This window comes from Lepisosteus platostomus, chromosome 21 (assembly GCF_059453375.1).
Source record: "Lepisosteus platostomus isolate fLepPlt1 chromosome 21, fLepPlt1.hap1, whole genome shotgun sequence".
NCBI lineage: Eukaryota > Metazoa > Chordata > Actinopteri > Semionotiformes > Lepisosteidae > Lepisosteus > Lepisosteus platostomus.
Window position 1 is genome coordinate 10091674 of NC_142631.1, and position 23712 is coordinate 10115385.

The following is a 23712-nucleotide window of genomic DNA, read 5'->3' on the forward strand; positions in this document are numbered from 1 at the left end:
TTTTCTTTTGAGAAGCGCTATAGGATTTTTATTTAACCATGGAGTAAGGACTTCAGTTGAACATCACTTTGAAAGACAGTACAGTATCTCCGGTCATCATAACGGGCCAATCCTTAGGAAATTTCATTGTCTAACCTCTTATACACCCCTGCAATGTTTCATTTAAGTAACTCCAGTTATCATAATTCCAGGGTGTTCTCATATTTTTCATTTTTAAAATGTTATACTATACCTGATCATTTTAAAACCGTGCCAGAAAAACAACAACAGAGCAGTAAGTTGTTTGCTATAGCTAAGGCTTCTTTTTTTTTTTTTTTAAGAGGAATGCTTTATAAAACATTTAGAGACATTCGGTAGTTGGGTTCCATACTCTCCTAGCTTAATGCCAATGTTTGAAAGGATGCATAATAATTAAAAAAAAAACATTTCTTGCACTTGGCAAAAGAGGCTGACAATCACACAAAGACACAGGTTAAAGTACCAGGGACAAAATTTCAGTTTTCTTCCACATTTGTCTATAGTGTTCATAAAAGCATTTTTTCATTATTTTTTTTTAATCTTCACAAAGTGCAAATTTAGTTTATATTAAACTTTTAACTGGTTTCTTACAAAAAAAGTGTATAATTTCTTAAATGCATGATCAAAAAGTCAAAAGTGTTATGTCCACCCCACTCCCACCCCCCCAAAAAGCCACCAAAATTGTACTTAAAAAAAACAAAACACACATCTAATATTTTCATGCCTCAATATCAACAAACCACTTTCATGTTTGCTTTTCTGAATCCTCTTTTTGCTCCCAAAATCAGATACAGTACTTTATTACTGTCAACGTGCGCTTGTGGCTAAAATATATTAATCTTTTCATTAAATAGTCTGCCTCCTGCACGGTCACGCATGCATTGGGGAGCATTTAGCAAGCTGCGCGAGCACCAGAAGCAAGCCAATTGACTTGCTCAGGCTGTAGGTCAGTCCAAGCACTTCCTGTGGTCCGTCCTTTAAATGGTTCCCCTCGTAGCAGTCTAGATTCTCCAGTGTGTGGTCCTTTCCAGGTTTAAACAAGGAACTGCAGATATCACTGAAGTTTTGTTCCCAGCTTTCGTTGTCTGTTTCTAAATAACACAAAAAAACGACATTAGCTACAAACAAATACACATTCAATCATTCAAATTTGGCACTTGTACTCTTCCTAAAACTCTAAGTGCACACCTTAGACTTTTTTTAGACGCTTAAGTTTACACATAGTTACCTTGCTTCTGCTCGTGTTACTGTATATTCAAACCACAGGATGTTTGGAATGAGGCTTGTGTCCCGGATGAGAAAAAACTCCGATACTGGCCTGTAGGGAGAAACAAAAACAATTAGAGATAATTAACAATGAACTGCCATCCGCTCAGAACATAATTAAAAAAAAAAATTTGGTCTTTAAAAATTGAAAATGTAAACAGCACAATAAGGGATATTTTGGATGTGGATCACGATTTGCTGTTAAATAATATATGATTTATATGACCTCCCCAACATTTTTACACACATATCCACTGCCCTGGTGTTTGAGAGAATTTACACCATGTTTCCGTTCAATGAAACCTCGAGTCACTAAAACAAACATGTTCAATCTTGGGGCGGAGCGGTAGGACTGTGGCTAAGGATCTGCGCCTGTGGCTGGAAGGTTGCCGGTTCAAATCCCACAGCCGGCAAAGAATTTCTACTCCGTTGGGTCCCTGAGCAAAGCCCTTAACCCCAACTGCTCCAGGGGCACAGTACAATAGCTGACCCTGCGCTCTGACCCCATGCTTCTCTCCCTGTATGTGTGTCTGTCTCATGGAGAGCAAGCTGGGGTATGTGAAAAGACGAATTCCTAGAAATTGCATATGGCTAATAAAGTGATCTGATCTTCCAGTTGTACAAATTAATCCTTATATAATTTTTGCACACTGCAACCTACCAAATTAAGATATGCAATCAGTACTGGCACCCTATGACTGTACTTGACACTTTAAAACAGATTCCACAAGATCAGATCTTCATCTGAACAAAGGAATCTTAAAAACCTGCCACACACAAAGACCTCTAGAATATCTGTTGATACCTTTGCAGTGACAAATTCTGTTGCAACTGTGGATGAGTACAAATGTAGATCTTTTCAAGCAGTAGTACTTCCAATGAGAATAAAATGTTGCTTTCTCTTTTAGACCCATTTCCACCCATCAGATCAACTGTCATCATCCATTCAACAGCTTTCATTAGGCCAAGCTGTCCCCATTTCTACAGCGAGCTTTGCAAGATTTTAACAGTTTGTCTCATTCTTAGACTCTGTTGCATCAAATTAAGTCATTTATCCAGCTGTAACTAACCACTAATAATTGTTGAGCTCATTAAATCCAAGGGTTAATTGGGGTGTTTCAAATAAAATATTACATTTGAAACATTTACAGAAACAGTTCTGTATGTGTCACTACCACGGAAAAAACACCATGAGAAATACCATGAAAAAGCACCGTGTGATTTTAAACATTTTTGACTGCTTTTAAAACAAACGATTTTACAAAAACACCTGTTTATTTTACAAACCACTGTCTGTATAGTTGCCTGTATAACCAGTCTTTGAACTGTGGCCAATTTGGCTGGTGTCATGGGGAGATATGTTTGATTGACTGAATGCACCTCATGTATGAGGTTAAAGCCATCTGTTGTATTTTTTTAGCAATAAGTAATGCAGCAGATGATTGTGTAGAACTGGAACAGCTTGACCGAATTTTGGGAGTTATTTGTAGAGCACCTGGAGTATAGCTACAGGTCTAGAAATAGTTTTAAAAGGGACAGATCTAGTGAATTTGCACTACAAAAGTTATAATACACTTCAATCATTACTAAAGATATAGAAGCACAGATAGGTGTTGGGGAACTGTCCACAAATATGGAAAACAAAGCCTGATTAATTAAAAGATAAAACTGAGTGGACATTCAATGGCATCTTAGTTGGTGCCAGTAATCAATTTGCATGCTTCTTGCTTCTCATTTTATTAAAAAAATAAAGCCTCCAACTGCTACAACCTTATCTTAAGTAAACATACCTATAGGTGACAGGGGTACTTACCATGCTGCGATCTTAGGAAAGAGTGGTGTAAGTAATTCCTGGGTGATAAAAAACCAGACTGCCCCTATAATGCTGCCAGCAACTCCACCATATATAACCTGACTCCAGGAATGGTACAACAGATATACTCTGAAAAAAATGAAAAATAACAAAAAATTAAATTGGAGAATCTAAAACAACTAAACTATTTTAGCCATTCCTAAGTTTCAATACCTTAATTTACAATTCTTCTGTGTCCGTGCAATCCGCATAAAAAAATCTCAGAGTCAATAACCTAGCTCTGTGCTGCTACATTTTGGCAAGATACCATGAGCTGAGGAATTGATAAATGCATATACATATATAGCGCTTTTCTGGACACTCCACTCAAAGCGCTTTACAGGTAATGGGGACTCCCCTCCACCACCACCAATGTGCAGCCCAACATGGATGATGCGACGGCAGCCATAGTGCGCCAGAACGCTCACCACACACCAGCTTATCAGTGGGGAGGAGAGCAGAGTAATGAAGCCAACTCATAGATGGGGATTATTAGGAGGCCATGATTGGTAAGGGCCATTGGGAAATTTGGCCAGGACGCCTGGGTTACACCCCTACTCTTTTCAAGAAGCGCCCTGGGATTTTTAATGACCACAGAGAGTCAGGACCTCGGTTTTACGTCTCATCCGAAGGACGGCGCCTGTTTACAGTATAGTGTCTCCATCACTATACTGGGTCATTAGGACCCACATGAACTGCAGGGTGAGCGCCCACTAACACCTCTTCCAGCAGCAACCTTAGTTTTTCCCAGGAGGTCTCCCATTAAGGTACTGACCAGGCTCACACCTGCTTAGTTTCAGTGGGTTGCCAGTTGTGAGTTGCAGAGTGATAGTGAAATTAAAATCTTAATTTTATAACTACAATTTCAATGGCTTCATCACACCAGATTGGCTCAAAACTGTAAAAGGACATAGCATGACCCTGAAAATTACAAGCCCTTAAAATGCAATATTTAAAATATTATACAAATAATAATGTCAGATGTTTTATATTTTTTAGTATAATACATTTATAAGGCACTTTTCATAAATCACCTCAAACAAGTACAGTAAAATACAACTGAACATATGCAACCCAATTAATAATCATCATCAAATCAGACATGATTTTGTACACATGAAGCAATGTACTACAGTTGTGTAATCAGACATTCCTGGGTTATCCCAGTATAAACTACCTTTAACAAGTACTGTATCCAATGGTTATAAATACATATTTAAAGAAATCAAATCAGACAAAATTCTATATAACGTTGGCAAGTTATGTTTTAAGTGAAGAATCTGTTATTTGTAATTCTTGATCATTACTGTTTGTGCATCTAAGAGTCATGTGAAAACAGCTGTAGCACAAAGGATTTCAAAACTAATACCAGAGTGAAGTTTTATATTACTGTATCAGTCATAAGTTAACATTTTTGGATAAACAAAAAATGGTATCTTATGTATGATACAGTAATATATAATCAGTAAATTGCCTGAAATAATTATGCATAGTGAAAGAACTGTCAAAAACCATGAATACACAACAATCAAATGTTGTTACTAAACAGGGTATCATGCACAAGGTGCATTCATTGTACTCAGCTGTCATTGTTATAAAGCATTTGAACCTTTAGACTTTCAGTATGTTAGAACACAAATAAAAGTGTCAGTCACCAAGTGAAAAAAAAGACTTATTTATCAATCATCCACCTAACTGCAATATTTGTAAAAAAGAATGTCTTTTCAGAAATTAAGTCACTGAAAAATACCCTACACTTAAGGAAAAACAAAACCCTTAACTAAATAAAATAATACTGTCCTGAAAGAGATCACTGCCTTAATCTCAGATGTGTGGTGGTGATTTTCAGGTTTACAGCCCATGTACAACTGAAACTTGATTATAAACTATTTAACTGAAAACTGTAATTTTTTGTATTTATAGATGCATTTTTGCTTCAGCATCAGTATACACACAGATATGAATTGGCCTTTAAAGCATTCACACATCTGACTTGGAAGTGCAAGCATACGCATTAGGTCTAGCTACCGGAAATGTTCTGTCTGTTGCATTACATGCTTAGCATTTTGTCATGCTTATTCCATCTCTGGAGTCCAACCTACTTATAAAGAGAGGTTTATCAAGGATTTGTACCTGCTGTAGGAGACAGACAAGGCCACAGTTAGCAAGCAGATAGACAGGATGTGTCTCCAAAGCAGTTCCAGGCATCTGGCATTGTTAGTTTGATGCATTCTATGAAAACAAAAGGAAAAAGATTTCATTTACAATCAGCAAAGGTATTTCCTTACAGCTGCTAAAATAACCATTCCAGGACATACGAATTTCGAAAATAATATTTCCGACGATGTCCTACGCCAGGGTTCAGCAACCTGAGGCACAGATGCGATTACCACCACGAAAAAAGATTTTCTAATGGCACGTGCAATGAAAGTCTAATAAACCACGTGGAAATTAAGTTAAAAAAACATAAAAACTATGCTTGACTGTCCTGCTATTCTCTACAACATACTACCCACTGAAAGAAAGCTCTTTGGCATAAAAAAAGGATTCACTTGGTTTATTTATTGCATTATTTTTAGCAGGGCTAGCCAAATGTTTTTACAAGAAGGCTTGCAATTCCCGGCCCTGATTACACTGTTTGACTTTACACTCAAGTTTGAAAAATGTTAAGCCGGGGGAAGGTTTTGGCACGCTTTGTGGACTGTATGCAAGCGAGAGTTTTGACAGAAAAAGGTCAAAACTACCCAGAATGGCACGGTGAAAAACGGGTGGCAACATTTCAACATTTCTAGCCGAGATCACCATACAGTGTACATATGCACTTGACTTCTAACTGCAGGGTGCAGATCAAATTATTTTGGGGCTTTTAAAAACGTGGAAGGCATTTCTTGCAATAACTGCCATTTACTCTCAGGACACTGACCCCTCAAATTTTAGCTATTGCCAACATCTTAAGAACTTTCAAACCATAGCACAATCTGTGATGCTGAGTGTATATGTGGGATCTGGCATCAGAATATTCTGTCAGATTTCAGGATATCCAACATTTTGGCACATTTTCTTTTCTGACTAAACCAGGCAGCTTTGATACCAGCAATTTTTTTATTTCTCAATGTTTCAGTGGATGGGTGTTGAGGATTTTGAAATGCACCACATTTCAAATTAGCTCAAAGTTTGATATCAAATTGATTTGTATTTTTTGGAACTTCAACAGTTTTTTAACAAAACCACCCAGATATGTCAAACTTCTTGCATTTTGTTGAGGGTGATTTGAAAATTCTCACAACTTTCACTTTATCATTTAAACACCTATTTATTTTTGAGACATGATGTTTCAGATGTTAATAACTTTGCAAGGAAAATACACAAAAGTTTCAAACCACAGATGTTTAAAAGATCACGGTCTTGGAATTTAGGCAGCATTGGGATCAACATACAGTCATATGCAAATGTTTGGGCACCCCTGGCCAAATGACATGTTTTGTTGATTTTCCAAGTGAAAAGAAGTTAACGCAACCTCTGCAGCGGACAGACAAACTTAACATGTTTCTGCAAATTTTAATGGACAGTTACTTTTTATTTGCTGAATTTAACAGATAGAAAAACATAAAACAGTAAATGTGGCATGTGCAAACGTTTGGGCACCCTGTCAGTCAGTACTTAGTTAACACCCCCTTTGGCAGAAATCACAGCCTCCAAACGTTTCTTGTAGCCAGCTAACAGTCTTTCTATTCTTGCTTTAGGAATTTTCCCCCCACACTCTTCCTTGCAGAGCACTTCTAGTAGTAGAATGGATTCTACCAAGTATAACACATTTCAGAAGCTAATGTTCCAGAGTCAGTGAATAAACTGAAGCTGAGAAGAGGTTGGATATTACAACAAGACAATGAATGATCCAAAACATACCTCAAAATCAACCATGAACTACTTCAAGAAAGGAAAGATTAAGGTTTTGGAATGGCCTTCACAGGCCACAGACTTAAATATTATTGAAGATCTGTGGGCAGATCTCAGACATGCAGTGCATGCAAGACAACCTAAGAATATTTCTGAACTAGAAGCGTTTTACAAGGAAGAGTGGGAAAAAAATCCTAAAACAAGAATAGAAAGACTGTTAGCTGGTTACAAGAAACGTTTGGAGGCTATGATTTCTGCCAAAGTGGGTGATGCTAAATACTGACTGATAGGGTGGCCAAACTTTTGCACATGCCACATTTACTGTTTTATTTTTTTCAATCTGTTCAATTCAGAAAATAGTAACTGTGCATTAAAATCTGCAGAAATATGTCAAGGTTGTGTTAACTTCCATTCACATAGAAAATCAACAAAATGTGTAATTTGGCCGGGGGTGCCCAAACCTTTGCATACAACTGTAATTCCGTGAACAGGTATTCTCACACATTAAGTCAGTTCACTCAATGGTAAGACATGCATATTAATTTAAGATATTATACATTATTTTAAGTTGGGCTATTCTTGACACTGAAAAAGTATCATGCAAATCCATAACAGGTGCATGAACTAGCTCTAGGCACACCCCTTCTGAAAGGCTGCCAAACCCTGAGTAATCAAATAGCTTTTAGTAAGAGTTTGCCAGTGCAGAGGCTGGTAGCAGGGAGTGGGGTGGCACAGACAAGGTTCTCTGCTGTGTATATTAAGAGGGCCTAAATTTATGACAGCTAGCTGATGGAGAAATATTATATTAACTGAACTGAGAGGTGTCAGCATATTGACCAGAGTCCCATCCAGGGCTGCATCCATCCTGGGCTGCACTGACAATGAGTAAGGGCCAAACTTGGCGAGACCACTAATAGTTCTAGTGAAATAGATGTTTTGACTAAAGTCAGTAGACATTTAGAGAGAAGATGAATGCATTTACACATTTGCAAAACATTTAATAAGGAGATCTTTCACAGGCTATAAAAACACTGCTTTTTAGTGTTTTTTAAAATCTCAAACATTTCCACTGTTTCTCTTCACAGGTGAAGTATGGAGAATGTTAAATCCTCTTTCAAACACCTTGACTTACTCTTTTTATATCAAAACACTGCTCAGATGCACTAGAAATCCAGAATGCTCAGCTGAAAAGATGTACAGTAGTTGTAAACTCTTGTCAGCATCATTGACATATCAGGAGAAAAAATAAAACATTTGATAAAAGGATACATTAAAACAACCTTACCTTAAATAAAGGAAGAGAAATGAGTATATAAAGAAAAACCAGATGAACTGAGAGTGACTTGAGGGCATCCCATATTCAGTAGTTAGTGTGGTATGAGCTCCTGTGATGACAGAAATAAAGAACAAGAAAGACAAAAATGGAAAAGAGGGCAGGATATTTTTTAAGGCTAAGGTGGATCCCCGTATGAAATCATAGCACACTGACACAGAAACACCCTTTCTCACTAATAGTTTAACCACTCAAATGGGCTATTTTAAACAGAACTGAAAAATGTAAGGACTATGTAAAGAGTTTTAATGTACTGGCTTGATTCAAAAAGTGTCCTTTCTCCTTTAAGGAAATGTTGGAACACTTTTAAAGATGCAGAAAAACATTTTAAAGTTTCTTTTTGGTCTCCAGGGTGCATTTAAATATCTAAAAGGCTCCCAGGACCACTATGATTCAATCAAAATAAATTCAAAACAGGGCTCAACAAAATGTGTTACTTCACTATTTCCGGTGCTGTTCAACATATTCTATCAGACAAGGATTCCATATGATCTTAACAGATAAGATTCTGTTAGATGGGGATAAATATGACACCAATTTCACGGCTTAGTTTCAGCACTGAACTGGTAAGACACTGTCATGATCACAGTGTCAAGCTCAAAAACAATCATCTCGGAGAGGACACCCAGGCATTGAGGAGCACCCCTGAGCTTAAGCAGGCCGCAGGGGTAACTGGATGGGCTACAATGTGTAAGGCAGAGTGGGAAATTAAACCAAGGCTACATTTATGTCAGGAAGTTAGGTCAGGGGATCAAGGGAGATAGGGGTTGATCACTCTCCTGAACTTTTGTTTCCAAATACCACATTTTTATTTGTCCAAAACATTGTTCTGCATCTCGTCCTTCGGATGAGACGTAAAACGGAGGTCCTGACTCTCTGTGGTCATTAAAAATCCCAGTGTGTTTCTCGAAAAGAGTAGGGGTGTAACCCCGGCGTCCTGGCCAAATTTCCCATCGGCCCTTACCAATCATGGCCTCCTAATAATCCCCATCTATGAATTGGTTTCATTACTCTGCTCTCCTCCCCGCTGCTAGCTGATGTGTGGTGAGCGTTCTGGCGCACTATGGCTGCCGTCGCATCATCCAGGTGGATGCTGCACATTGGTGGTGGTGGAGGGGAGTCCCCATTACCTGTAAAGCGCTTTGAGTGGAGTGTCCAGAAAAGCGCTATATAAGTGTAAGCAATTATTATTATTATGACTTTCCTGGTGCTGCCGCCACACGGCCCACTCTAAGAATATTACAATGTCAGATACCGCTGCTGTGACTTGGTCATAAGAATACTGTTGGCTTTGACTGCATTTGTGCAGCCTGGCTAAGTCAAGCCATATCCAACAATACTACCTCCCTCCAAACGCACAGCATGACAGGCTCCTCCATACCTTCACAGGGCCGCGGCTCCCTGAATATGTGCTTCAATACCCAGTTGACTCCCTCGTTAAGAACCAGCCCTCCAAAGAACGAAATCTGGGGGAAAAAAAGCACAGATACACACAACGCACTGTTATTACAATAAGGAAGCTTGAGTTTCCTGGAGAAAACTGCCCTCTTTCAGAGCGGAATTAGAATAGGCTGAACGCAAACAATAAACAGCACAAAAAGAACATAATAGCAAACAGAACAATCCAGCAAGGAGAAAAAAAAATCTTTGGTTAATTCAAATCTTTGTACACTGTTTAGAAATATGCCCAAGAGGTGAGCTCTGCATATGAATGTTCAGCAGAATAACTGATTAGGCATTTATGGTTGCATTTCTGCAGAACGGCTTTATGGTTTGTGAACACTGACTACATGTGTTCGGCCTCAACAACAAAGGAACACCTCCTGTTCAGGCTGTGCTGTTAATTTCCCTAGACATCAATTCACCAGTTCCCAGTCTCACCTTGTGATCGCTCAGATGGAAAGTGAGGCGAGAGACATGGCTCACTGATCACAATCCTGTGATCAGTGCATTTGCAGTGATTATATAACTGGCTCACCAATGTATCGATCACAGGTGTCCAATCCCAGCCCTTTAGGGCCAGTGTCTTTAAGAGTCGAGTTGAATTGAGCACCTAAAGACCTAAATCAGCTCATTACTGGTTTAATGAGTCACATGTCCATCGCTACTCAAGGCGAAGCTGAATTGACTTACTGTGTGCAGCTCACGCTTAAAGACGATGAGTGTCACAAAGCTCACTAGGATGAAGATTGGCAAGAGACTGGAGTAGGCCAGAAGCTCTCCTGTTAGATCACCTTAAAAGCAACAACAAATGACATCAGGAAAGAGTTCATGTTTTTCTAACGATTGGTCTTACCGGCTGTGGAAAACAACAGAATCCTCACATCTGAGGCAAGAAAATTCACTCTTTCTGCATCCAGTGTGCAAAAAGATCATCTTAAATACATCAACAGTAAAATGCAACACATTTTCAGTTCTGGTTTAAATTTCTGACACAACATACTGAAATCATGTTTTTAAGTGTGATATTGTCTACCTACAGGTAAAACAGATATTCAGAGAAAGCTTTAACATTATAAGTCCCTTATAGCTGTTTTTGCTAATCATTATCAAAGTACTAAAAATTAAGGCTGCTACAGCACACACAATCTTAAACAATTCCTATGACCTCATACAAATATATGACTTTGACATACACATCTTTTTCACACTGGCAGCAATTACAAATTTCTGAAGGGGGTTGACAGGGAATCTGTAATCCCTTTCACACTATGAAGGGGAAACATACATTGCTGTAGCAAGCTTTGAATATATTCCTGAGGTTAAGGGGCTAACCCACTAATATCATTTACATAAAGTTAGCAATTTCAGCAACCTAGTGACATTTTCTGTGCTTTCATTTTACCTCCTTCTTGTATTAAACAACCTTTCAAATATCAAGCCAGGTCATAAGAAAACTCACACATGAGCTACTTTGAATACAATAACACGTAAAAATAAATCATTCTTCGGTATGTCGTGGTTTTCATAAATGATTTATTGACCGGCGACTCTGTCAGAGTAAAGTGTGCATACTTCACCCAAATGTTTAAACGATTATCTACTGACTAGGCGCAGGTGTGTTTTCCTGTGGTAAATATAAACTTGTCTTAAACAGACATACAGTCTGAGCATATAGGTAAACCATAAACATGTGAAAACAACCTTAAGCAAAAGAAATAAAGCGTAATTGTGAGACTCTGCCATTCTGTACAGTGATTTTTCGGGACCATTAGGAACTGCAAAAAGTACAGTGTTAGCGGATAATGGCTTACTTATTTGGATAAGTCGTCAGGGCGATTGGCTGTATACGCACTGCCTTGACAGAGTTTACAATAAGCATTTTAAGCGTCTTAATTTTAATGTCTATATAAACTGGAGAACCCAATTATTGTACAGTTTTGAGAAACTGCGCATGCGGAACCGGCACACTATTTGGCAGTCGCTGTGTTACGTACGCTAACAACGTCTAATAGCCTCTCCACAGAATGGCTCACTATTTAGCAGTTACCCTCGGCCGTCCATTCAGTAGAAGGAATTCCAAAACATCATCTGCCCGAATACAATTTTAAAACTACTTAAGACTACAGATACGCGAACTAACAATAGAAACATATGCAACTTCTTTACCTGAGGGATACTCGACATGGGTAAGAGAAACCGACTGCCACCGAGGTGGTACAGAGCACTCTTCTGCCGCCGCCATCTTACCCGGATACCGGGCACTAACAGCTGACCAATCAAAGTGCAACGCCCAAATACCTCCAGCCAATCAAAAAATGGAATGGAGTTTTATTTCTCGAAAGTGGGCCAGTGAGAGTGAAGAAGCTGAAAACCTCTCAGGGGAAACAACCACCCAATTACATATGCGAGAGGTAAAATATTTTCTCCAATCAGAACACGAGTATCACCGGCGAATAAAATGTAGCCAATAAGAAATAGAACGGGGAATAAGCCTGGTTCTATTATCTATTATGCGAATATGTTAATTGAATGAGGAATTTAATTTTAGACCGTCCTTCACTGGTCTTGTTACGTTTTATGTATTTACCGTTATGCCGCTACTATGTACTCAAAGCCAGGAATCTCTTTTCATATTTAACTTCAGTCAAGCGGTTGAGGTAGATTACACATCTCTCAAGGAAGTTCTCTCAATTTTAAATAACATCTGCATAAACTGGATAACCTAAATCGTATTACAGAAATAAAATAACTCTAAATGCAAAAAAAAACCCAGTAATTCTACAGAACAGTTGTGCAGTTTAATACAGGCTATATATATATTTTTCCCATAAGGAAACAGACTATAAATGAAAGCTTTATGAATCACCTGAAAGAGGCATTATCTTCAGAGACATTAATGTGAAAATCAATTCATCATAATGTAGAATATTCCAGTTCAGTGTACAATTTCATATACAGAAAACTAAATTGGTAACAATTGGACCGCGCTCCCCCTGCGGTCCATGTGGGTCCTAATGCCCCAGTATAGTGACGGGGACACTATACTGTAAACAGGCGCCATCCTTCGGATGAGACGTAAAACTGAGGTCCAGACTCTCTGTGGTCATTAAAAATCCCGGGTAATTTCTCGAAAAGAGTAGGGGTGTAACCCCGGCGTCCTGGCCAAATTTCCCATTGGCCCTTACCAATCATGGCCTCCTAATAATCCCCCTCTATGAATTGGCTTCATCACTCTGCTCTCCTCCCCACTGATAGCTGATGTGTGGTGAGCGTTCTGGCGCACTATGGCTGGATGCTGCACATTGGTGGTGGTGGAGGGGAGTCCCCATTACCTGTAAAGCGCTTTGAGTGGAGTGTCCAGAAAAGCGCTATACAAGTGTAAGCAATTATGAATTATTATTATTATTAACAATGATAATAATGGTTTTGGTTGAAAAAATGTTTATCATCATGAATCCTTAATTACTAACATGGTCCGACACACATCTTGAAAATTGTGGATTATTTCAGGGCTCCAATAATGTCTATAACAGCCACCCTATGGCTACTGAACACCAGCTTTTCACCGTTCTCTGTTCAAGTACAGTACTATACTTGCCTTTCTTTTTCCTCAGACATGCCAGTATTCCTTCTGGATTCGCGTGGCGTTTGGTTATCTCCGCAATCCTACGGTACGTTTGAGGGCTGTGCTGAACTTGTTTGCTACTAGTGAACTTGGCAACACCACGCAATTCTGTTAGATCATATCGGTACCTCTGATGATACAACGATAACATAAACAAGATCATTTATATGTCAATAGGCGACTGTGACTAATCAATCTGCAGTATTAAAGTGTCTGTGCACTGGCAGAGACCAGTTGGGGTAAGACACCCGCACATATAATTAAACTGTTGAGCTCAAACTGCGCTCCTGCAGGGGTAAGTATCGGCTGAGCACCGTGGAAGCCCTGGATTTTATCATCTTTTGAACAAAACTAAGAAGCGTCTGTTTAAGACCGTGTTTTAGAGAGTACACATCTTCAGGGATTTTCAGATGGACAGGAGATCATTGTAAAACCACCGCGCTCCAAACCTTGATAACCTTGCCCACAAAAACGACCAAAACACGTTGGAATTATTGGTACATTTTATTGGAACTTTCATAACGCAACAAAAACCGATATCAAAACAGTGCACGAAGAAAGAGGAGAAGGAAAATGGCACAACTTTGCACATTAAATGAGATGTAAAACTAACACGAAAGGCACGGAATAAAAGTAGAGAAAAAAATTGTATGTCACCTAAAATGACCTTAATTGGAAAGGCGCTAACTAGTGCAGTCTTATGGAACCAACATAACTAGGACCGGATTAGACCAAACGCACCAGGCAGTTCAAATGCATTTCTGAGCCTTACAGACAATACTGCACACTATCATATTTGCATACTTTCCATAGTTTTGGAAACATATAAATAGTCAAGGATAAAGCAAGAAGCTGAGCTAGCAATACACGAAAGAGTCTTTACCACTTTGTGTCTGACTTTCGTTACCATTAAGATCTGCCATATTTCTATTGTCATCGCCTAAGATACTTTACACTGGAAATTCTTTCCAGTTGTAACACAGGCGTAAAGGCCATGCAAGTCCATAAAGAGCTGAACATTTCACAACTTGTCTCATCTTGTTTACATAAATTAAATATGGTTTCCGTGCACTTTGCAACAGCAATTACGGAACAGTTGCTTATGTTGCAGCGAAAGTGTTCCGTATAAGATGAGGAAAATTATAGGTCAAATCACTTTTCCTTTATAACAGAACAGTTAAGGTATGTGACCTGTGCATGACTGGCAGAAGGAGCAAAGAAAGATTTGTGCGACAGGATTAATGATTTTCAGTCTGTGCAGAAAGAATGATTTAAAAGCTACATTACCTTAAAATGAAATATATTTGCACTATACTCTGTGCTTTTCATTGAGCATTCTTACCCAAGGATTCATAATTATAAAATGTTATTTGAACACCTTTTCCCTCATTTGCATTTTTCATATTTAACACCTATACCCTTAAACTCTTACACCGAGTCTGGCTGTTTTTCTGCATTACACATAACCTGATTTGAAGTTTGATTTAAAGAGCCACTCATAGACAGTAACGGGGATGGCAATATTCAATCCATAAGATTTTCTCTTATTTCAAAGACCTTTTTAACTACAGTACACTCAATTCTAAAAATCACATGAATGCTTAAATAAATCCCAGGCCCATCCTGACAACAGATAAAATACATTCACCAGGGGATGTACAGTAAATTGAACTTCATGCAGGAATTATGCAAACAGCAGAAAAATCTAAAGACAAAAAAATGATTTTTTGAACATAGTTTTCAAATCATCTTTGAAGAAGTCAGAATGTCTCAGAGGCTGTGTTGTGGACTGTTTAACATTGGGCTTAACAAAGAAATGATTAGATGAGAGGGCAGGTCAATAAGTTCATAAGAAAAGATATTTAATCTTAGCATTTGGCTCCTTTCAAAATGTAGTGAGACACATGCTACACCAAAAAATACATTAACAGTTAGAAATAAGAGGAGGCTCATCTAGGTCACTTTTTGTTCCTCTTCTTGAACAGCTGGTAGATGATGATGTCATCGCAAACTTCCCAGTTAAAAATCTAGGGGTGTCGCATAGAAACTGGCAAGATAGCAGCAAGGCCAAAGTCCCTGCAAGCTGGCGGCTGTGAAACTTCAGTTTTCAGGTGCAACACCAATAGAATGGAATCAAGTCGCTGGGATCTTGTCAGCTTTTATATTCCTTGATTTACAGGTGATATTTATCACTGCATCTCAGTGACAGAACAAGAGTTCTCATAGTGAAAGCTGCAAGGTGTTCCCATTACCATAGAAGTTACACTCATCCTTCAATGGACAAGATCATAGTGCCCCCTTTCAGGAGTCAAGAAGGAATTTCTGATGATGATTAATACCGGGATGTATAATCTAATTCAGTGGAAAGGTCTGGACAAGTTATCCAAGGACAAGAGGAGACAGTGTTACACAGTACAAGTCACTGGCCCTGTGCACAAGATCCATGTTGCCCAGGATGCCATTTGTGAATGCAGACTTCCGGTAGCTATGTAATGTCCATACCTGGTCCTAAGCGATTCCTGTTTCAAAGCTTGAAGGCTCACCTTCAAGGTGTGAGGTTTACAGACAATGAAAGCCTGAAGGCATTCAAAGAGGTCAGTTGAGAGAGGCATCCTGAAGAGTTCTATTTTGCTGCTATAGGCATGTATCTTACAGTATAGAAAAGCAAGCCAAGTGTATTGTGATTATAGGAAACTACACTGAGAAGTGATATTAAAACTGTACCTATAACCATTTTAAATACTTTATTCTCAGAACTTACAGACCCTTTCTCATTAGTTTAGCAGCACACATTAGGTATCCCTCATTATTTCAATTTTTGAGCTTATTTGTATGTCTTGTTCCATTACAATGATGATTAAATCATTCATATAGACAGTATATTTAGAAAGCTGCTTAAAAAGTTTCACACAAGGTGATATGTTATACAGAAGGATTAAACCTCTCCAATCATATTCCTGGAAAGCAACAAGCTATCAAGTTTTAAAGGAAAACCAAATATTTCTCGAGACTTGGAACTGTTAATTACTTGCTATCAACTAATTAATTCTACCCATAAATTGTTAAGTCGTTTAGATATGTGGGACAATAATCTGAGTACTCTTCAACTCTCAGTGACCAGAGATCTCTTAAATAGATAATTGGCTTAATTTATAAATATCTTAAAGGTGTTTATAATCTATAGAACTGGATCTGTACTGAGGCTCTGCAGGATCAGAGTTGAAGACCATAAGTATAAGACATTGATAACGGATTCTAAGGTTAAAGTAACATCAGTAGTACACATTTAAAAACCATAAATGGCCTTCATAATGTCAACTTAAGTTTGATTTATATACTGTATACTGAACAAATCCAATGCTGAATAAGTCATTTCTACAACTTTGTTATTACAGTGCTCAAACATTAACCTGCAAAGGCAGCCTCCTCTAAACAATACACTTCAGATCCAGCAGGCTTTTCTGAAAGTCCTCCCCTGAAACGGGCTATTCAATAGTACTTTCTACATGTTGTACGTCCCATATGAAAATCTAAAAAAAAGTCAAATTAAAAGGGTATGTGCTTGTATTTGAGCAATAACAAACTATTTGCAAGAAAATCTGGACTGTTTACTCTGATAACTAACACTATACTGTACATTACACTGATACCATGTAGTTACAAAGTTACAATGAAGTAAATCTTTCTCTAAAGTTGTTAGGAAAAATAGATTTAATCAAACAAGTCAGATTCGCTGTACAATAATATACACTATTTCTGAGTTAACCAAGAGTATTAAAACTGTGGCTCAGATTTTCAAGACTGTTACTCCAATCTTTAAATCTAGATTGCCTAAGCATCATGTGAAGCTTTCTCATCTGCAACTTGTTTCTGATCATTAAAAAGCAAGCAAAAAACAGTTACAGTCTGAAACTGATTTGGAGACTGTTTTCTGATCCCCATGCATGATTTTTTCCTTTCTGTGCTACTCGTAGTGAGGTCCTATCTACTTTCTGAACAATACATCACATGTCCCAGCAGCTGTCACTTGATTCTGAAACTCATAACTAAAATTCAGTTCAAAACTTAAACAGAATCATGATATATGTGAAAATAAATTTAGCTTCAAAACGATACAAAAAAATAAACAAAATGTTACTGGATTTTTTAAACCATTTCTTCTGTCAGGACAAAATGTTTCTACTTTATTATATGTCCCTTAATGCTGCAATATTCCCTGAACAAATGAACATTGACAGACCTCATCGCTTTGTCAACAGAAACAAGCTCCAAATCAGCTTTCTCTCTACAAAAATCTTAGCATTGCAGTAACACCCTACCCAAAGCAGATCTGCCCAGCTGAATGTGCCATACACAGTGGGCATGTGACTGTATTTAGTCAGGGCTGTGCAGTCCTGAAAGGTTGGCGTGTCTGCAGGTCTTCTAGGGCTATTTAAAGAAGCCGAATCAGAAGAACTTGGGGAAGGTTTAAATTGATCCAATTAAGTGAGTAACCAGCTGATTTAACTTATTAAAAACTGAGTGGGAATGAAAGCCAAGAGATGCACCAGTCTTCCAGGACCAAGATCAGACAGCCCTACATTAGATGACTGCTTGAACCAGGAGGAGCGAATCAGCTAAGAAGCCATCTTACAGTGAGAGGAATTAAATGGGGAACTTGGGTTTGCACTCATCACAGGTGATCAAAGACAGTGGTTACTTGTGTTTGTTCTACCTGAGCCAGATGTCAATATTATTATTATTAGTTTAAAAACTAATTAATTAACTCGACCCATTTTACCACCTCTTTGGGTTCCAGTTATTTCACGGGTCATGCACCTAGGAATCTAATGTAACATATTGAGTGACTCATGCCCCATGTCACCCCAGACTCCATGAGAAAGAGCCAGCTGCCTCAGAGTTAAACAGAGGTCCACTTAAAGGGCACAATCTGTATAATAGAGATCCCACAATTTATTTTCTTTTACTTTCAGAATTGTGTATCAGGTTTTTAACATGAGCTTAATAATAAGGTCATGATTACCAGAAGACAGGAAAGGTTTCTGACCTCAAAAACAGCAGACAATGTGTTGGAAATGTTTGAACCCTAACAGATCTTTCAACAACAATGACACAGAAAGTACTACAGTACAGTATGTAGGTTTTAGAGAAAAGAAAAGTCGTTTTTAGATAAAGTGCAAAATACATCAAATACCACATTATGAACTTTGTAACTCACCCAAAGTTGGAAGGAAAATACATTTCTAAAACATAAAAATCAACTTTGTGCACAATTATGTGCCTTTGATACACGATTAATAAAAAAACACATTAAACAAAAAGCATATATCTTTCCTTGTGGACAAAAAGAAGCATTCTAATTATTTTGTGTAACTGATGGCTGAATGTTATCTTTTTATAGAGTTATTAACAACTGTTATCTGCTTTTGTATTGAGCTACCCAGACAAAAACTGCAACGAGACTGTTCTCCTCCAGAGAACTTCTGGCCAAGCTGAAAAAACAGATAATTCCTTCATGTTAATCTTTGAGATGTTGTAAAGGACAAGGATCTTCTTTGAAATTTTAAATTAGTTGCAAGCAATTAAGGAAGGTTTCTGGTACTTCCTAAAGGAATCTCTTTGTGGTACTTTTTCTTCATGCTGAGCTCTCACAAGTCTTCTTTGCCTCTCTCGTGTATGCAAAGAGGCCTTTAGAGCACCACAAAACACCAAGTTTGATTGAACAGACAACAGAGGGGAAGTCCAGAGAATTAGAACAAAAATCTTTCAAAGCATTCCGACGATAAAATCTGGGCTGATAAGCTTTTCAGACAATGATGGTCTTTTTCCACCCAAAGGAACTCAGTCTGAAAGAGTGTGGAAAAAATATGGACTGACAAAGACGGAACAAGAAATGCTTGGTTTCACCCGAAATCCCTTATGATCAGTGGTTTTACTTTCAAGAGTTCTATCAAGACACTGGCCATAACATGGAGTTCCATGATTTACAGACTTTTCCTTTTGAAACACTATTTTTGCTTAATCCAGAAGGTAAAAAGAGATTAAAGCTGTAAATTCCAGGTTCATAGTGTCTCTGCAGTATATCCAGTACTCAGATTGCCATCTGCCTGAAAATGACATCAGAGTAATGTCAGCAAAAATTCTTCCTATGTCCCAGCAAGCCATGATCATACATATATTCATAGGTCACCTAAGCCAAGTAACCCAATTAGTGATTCCCAGCAGGTCTGGTTAAGGTACCAGATTTGTCACATTCAGTAAATTACCTTTTAAAATTCAGATTTAATCCTATTGCATTGGAATTCTGAAGACCACAAAAGTCTCTCTTCTGTAATTATGATGTGCCATCTAAGGTAGGAAAATATCTTTAAAAAATGCAGACAAGTGACTGATGACATATTCACAGGACTGAATAAGAGCTCGATTAAAAGACAGTCAGTGTCTTTCAGTGTTTATCCTTAAGTGTCAACACTTGAGTCCGTACCAGAGGGATAATTTACAGTTGGCCAAGAGAGAACAGATCCCGTGAAGTGTATGAGTTCTCTTTGCTCCTGGCAAGACCTGATTTTCCACAGTGCAGATGGAGGTACAGTAAGACTGATTGATTATCAGCAGAATACTGATACCTGTGGTGACTTATGTGGGAGAGATGGACAACAGCTCCCAGGCCTTTATGAGCAGGGATATCAATGAAGTAATTGTAAATTAGGTTCAAGGTACGTCTCTTAGTTATGTTCAGAAGGTCCATTGCTAAGTGGCAGCGATCCATTGGGCTCCACTAAGCTGTCAATGCCCAGGTATCCGAGCAGAATCTCACTGCGTCGTCGGGACAATCGCAAGATGTCATCAGCCAGTGACTGCGCAGTTGTGAAGCGAACTTTATCATGGTCAAACATATCCTTCAGGTATTGGACAATCTGTTGCTGTTAATGTGAGCAAAGGAACAAAAAAAATTCATTTCTTTAAACAGAACATCAAATAAATATACCTTCTTCATTAATAAGCCGTTTTATCATTGAATCAACACAAAATAATTAAAACTATGCAGCCTATCATGTGGCTTACCTTGAAGATACTGCACACTTCACTCAGGTGCTGTCTGGGACCCAGGAATCCAAATGCCAGAACTGGGCTCACATGCTCCGAGATGGAATAAAAGTGTGAAATGAAACCATCTGGTACCTAAAGAAAGAGGGAAAATTCCAAATTTAATTTTTCAAAGATCTTTCAATAACTGGCCCATAATCTATCATTGTGTGACTACAAGAGGCTGCATTTCTAAGACTAGGTGAACGTCCATAACTTCACAGTTCCACATATAGGATTTACTGGAAATTAATAAGCAGTTATTAAATGAGTGATGCCAGAGGAGAAAGATAATGAGATCTGTCATAACGTATTGTAATGTCGCTGCCTCGGTTGTAGTGAAGCAGCGTACGAGGGCTGTGTGACGAACCCGAGTACAGGGCAGAGCAGGCAAGCAATCAGGCACAGGCTGGCGTGGTGACAACAAGCAGGCAAACACTGTCTGGAGTCATGATCAGAAACAAAGCAAAGGCCGTTGCCAAGTAGATCACAGTTCAAAACACAAAAGGTAGACAAGGACAGAGCAAAGAGAGGGTCGAGAGAACAGGTAGGAACACGAAGCGGGGACCATGAGTATCACAGTGCTTCTACACGATAATTATCACCCATACTGTACCTTTGAAAGGTTTAGAGCTTGAAGAGTAATCTTTGATGCAAACAAGCTACATAAGTGATTTTCTCATCTTAAAGTAGAAAAAAAATGAGCTATGGCCTTGCTATAGATATATATTTTATAGTCTAATTAAGACGTAAAGACCAATTTGTATGGATGAACAGAATCCCAGTATAAGTAATGGTAATGATCCTGACTGTAAAGTAAGTTAGCAATCACCTTTGATCATAAAAACACAGCTCAGCACTGCACACACAAGCAAGCGGTTTTCAATTGCACTTACCATGAGCAGACGCCTTTTGGCTTTGAGAACAGACCAACAAGCTGTGGCCAGAGCCTGCAGAAGTAAAAATCATAGCCTGAAGATAATTCTCTACATATTTTTCACTGTATTACTGGCATTAAGGCTATCTGTGTTAAAGTTTGCCATTTTAAATATAACATGAAAAAACATATTACTGGGATTAAAAATATCAATCTTTTCTCATGTGCACTTAGAACACATTGAAAACACATGAAAGGAAAAGAAAATCTTCTAGATTCTAAAATATTAAGGAGCAAACTCAAACCTTAGAGCAGTCTCTTTTCCAAGAAACTGAGGATACTGAAGAAAGAACGTTAGCAAAAAGGACAAAAGAAAAAAACAACAACAGAAATAAAAGGCCATGTAATGAAATGCAAACACAGAAATATGCCACTTATAAAATGTTTCTTTTTCCAAAAAGTCTTTTAAGACTTATCTACAAAACCCAGAATATTCAGAAACCTTTACTCAAAATATAGCGGAGCTGCTGACACGTGGGATTTATCATTATTATTTCAGTAGAATATTCCACAGACTTTCCAGTGTCTCCAATTCTTCACACCAGAGAGAGCTCACCGTCTCTTTGAAACTGTCCGAAAGCCAGCGATTACGTAGCACAGCCACTACAGATGACGGTGGGCTCTCCAAATCTTCGAAGGCATCCATCAAGATGAAGTCCAGCACAATGTCAAAGAAATTCATACACACCACCTGAGTGAGAGACAGGAATCAGGGGGTGGCCCAAACACTCAACTAACACCAGAAAGAAATTGGAGATGGTTATTTACTCATTCATCTGAGGCTTTTGTCCAAAACAATTCACATTTGCACCCATTTATATACAGCCAAGCACTTTTTATTCTTTACTGGAAGAATTCCAATGCAGTACCTTGCTCACGGATACAACAGAAATGTCTCATTTGGGAATTGATCCCACAACCTTCCAGTCACACGTCCAGAACCCTAACCACTGCTTCACACCACTCACCCATTAACATTCATTTCCTCGCCCTGCACAGCAAGCTGTACTGGAACTTAAGTTAGCGGATGCAAACTTCTTACCACACATCTTTCAAAAAATAACTTTTTATGTTGATGATTAATTGGTGTGTTCTTTAATTTTAAATAACTAACTGTAAGTACCCTTTTAAGAGTAACATAAGCAAAATCCCCCTGCAAGTTATAGAAATCTGACCATTTGGATCATACTAGAACAGAATTATCTGACTTTAGTAATTTTTAGGTACTGCATTCTGAAGACAGAAATGAACAGTCATTTCAAAATCCCACTTTATAGAATTCATTACCACTCTTGCCTCCTGGTAGAAAGATCTTAGCATCACGGGTAATGAATTTGTAATGGATTCCACAAAACAAGCACATTTTATAGTGACAGAACCACATTGCTGACATGTTGCTTTTCTTCCATTAGCACTGACATTAAAAACACTGGGATGCTCCTTGAATTTTAACAGCTCTGTGCTTTTATACCAGTATAAACGGATCACCATGTCAGCAGTAAGGCAAAGGGATTTTAGAAAGAGCCTCACTCCTCGTCCTTCTAGCTCCATCTTGGTTGTTGGCCAAGTCTCCTCCCTCTGTGTATAACGCAGCATTTCTTCATAGCTTTCCAGAAATCCCTTTGGACTCTGAAGGAGGAAAAGACCTTTAGTGTTTCAGTGCTAAATGTTGAATGTTTAAGTTGCCAAAATCTATGTAGATCTAGGAAGGCAATCCTGGTGCTATGCTATATACTGTATATAATGCAAAAGCATGCCAATTATAAAATGTTTCTTTTTCCAATAAGTGTTTTGGGACTTAACTACAAAACCCAGAATATTCAGAAACCTTTACTCAAAATATAGCGGAGCTGTTGACACATAATGGCCCCCGCAGGTCACCTACAGGAGATGCGTGCTGATCTCAAGCAGAAGTTGTAGTGCTTTTGGGCTTCCTCTGGTATGGGAAGCACTCCAAAAACGCAAGGATTTATTACGAATTATTTCATGAACGAAAACCAGCAACAAATTGAGGGTGCAATTCTTAAGATTTAAGAGGATGAAGACAATGCCTGCAGTACTAAATCTGTTTTTCTATACTGCCTTCTTTGTTGGCGAGAAAGCAGGCTTGACCGTAATACCGAAATGTGAACAATAAGGATACATGGTGCAGACAAGAGTTTATTTTCAACTCAACATTTACCAGTCAGGATGTGTTTACCCTGTGGTGGTCATGGTGAGCTTGCATCACCCTCAACGCAACATATAATCTGACA

At 38.4% G+C, this 23712-nt stretch overlaps 2 protein-coding genes across 6 annotated transcripts in view; both read right to left on the reverse strand.

Annotated features, from left to right (window-relative positions):
• dolpp1 (dolichyldiphosphatase 1) lies at nucleotides 1–12094 on the reverse strand. The gene is made up of 8 exons (XM_088614773.1): nucleotides 11976–12094; nucleotides 10500–10600; nucleotides 9748–9832; nucleotides 8319–8418; nucleotides 5270–5368; nucleotides 3098–3226; nucleotides 1247–1336; nucleotides 1–1109 (listed from the first exon to the last, which is right to left on the reverse strand). Exons 1-8 carry the CDS (start codon nucleotides 12049–12051, stop codon nucleotides 1073–1075), a joined length of 717 nt encoding a protein of 238 aa, XP_088470899.1. The 5' UTR covers nucleotides 12052–12094; the 3' UTR covers nucleotides 1–1072.
• Nucleotides 12095–13923: 1829 nt separating this feature from the next.
• miga2 (mitoguardin 2) overlaps nucleotides 13924–23712 on the reverse strand; it is a 54488-nt gene continuing 44699 nt past the window's right edge. For all 5 annotated transcript variants that reach the window (XM_088615103.1, XM_088615102.1, XM_088615105.1 and 2 more), the window contains 5 exons: nucleotides 22988–23086; nucleotides 22014–22148; nucleotides 21417–21470; nucleotides 20500–20616; nucleotides 13924–20357 (listed from right to left, as the gene is read on the reverse strand). In XM_088615103.1, the coding sequence (XP_088471229.1) occupies nucleotides 20160–20357; nucleotides 20500–20616; nucleotides 21417–21470; nucleotides 22014–22148; nucleotides 22988–23086 (603 nt within the window). In that variant the 3' untranslated portion in view covers nucleotides 13924–20159. The remainder of the gene's footprint in view (nucleotides 20358–20499; nucleotides 20617–21416; nucleotides 21471–22013; nucleotides 22149–22987; nucleotides 23087–23712) is intronic.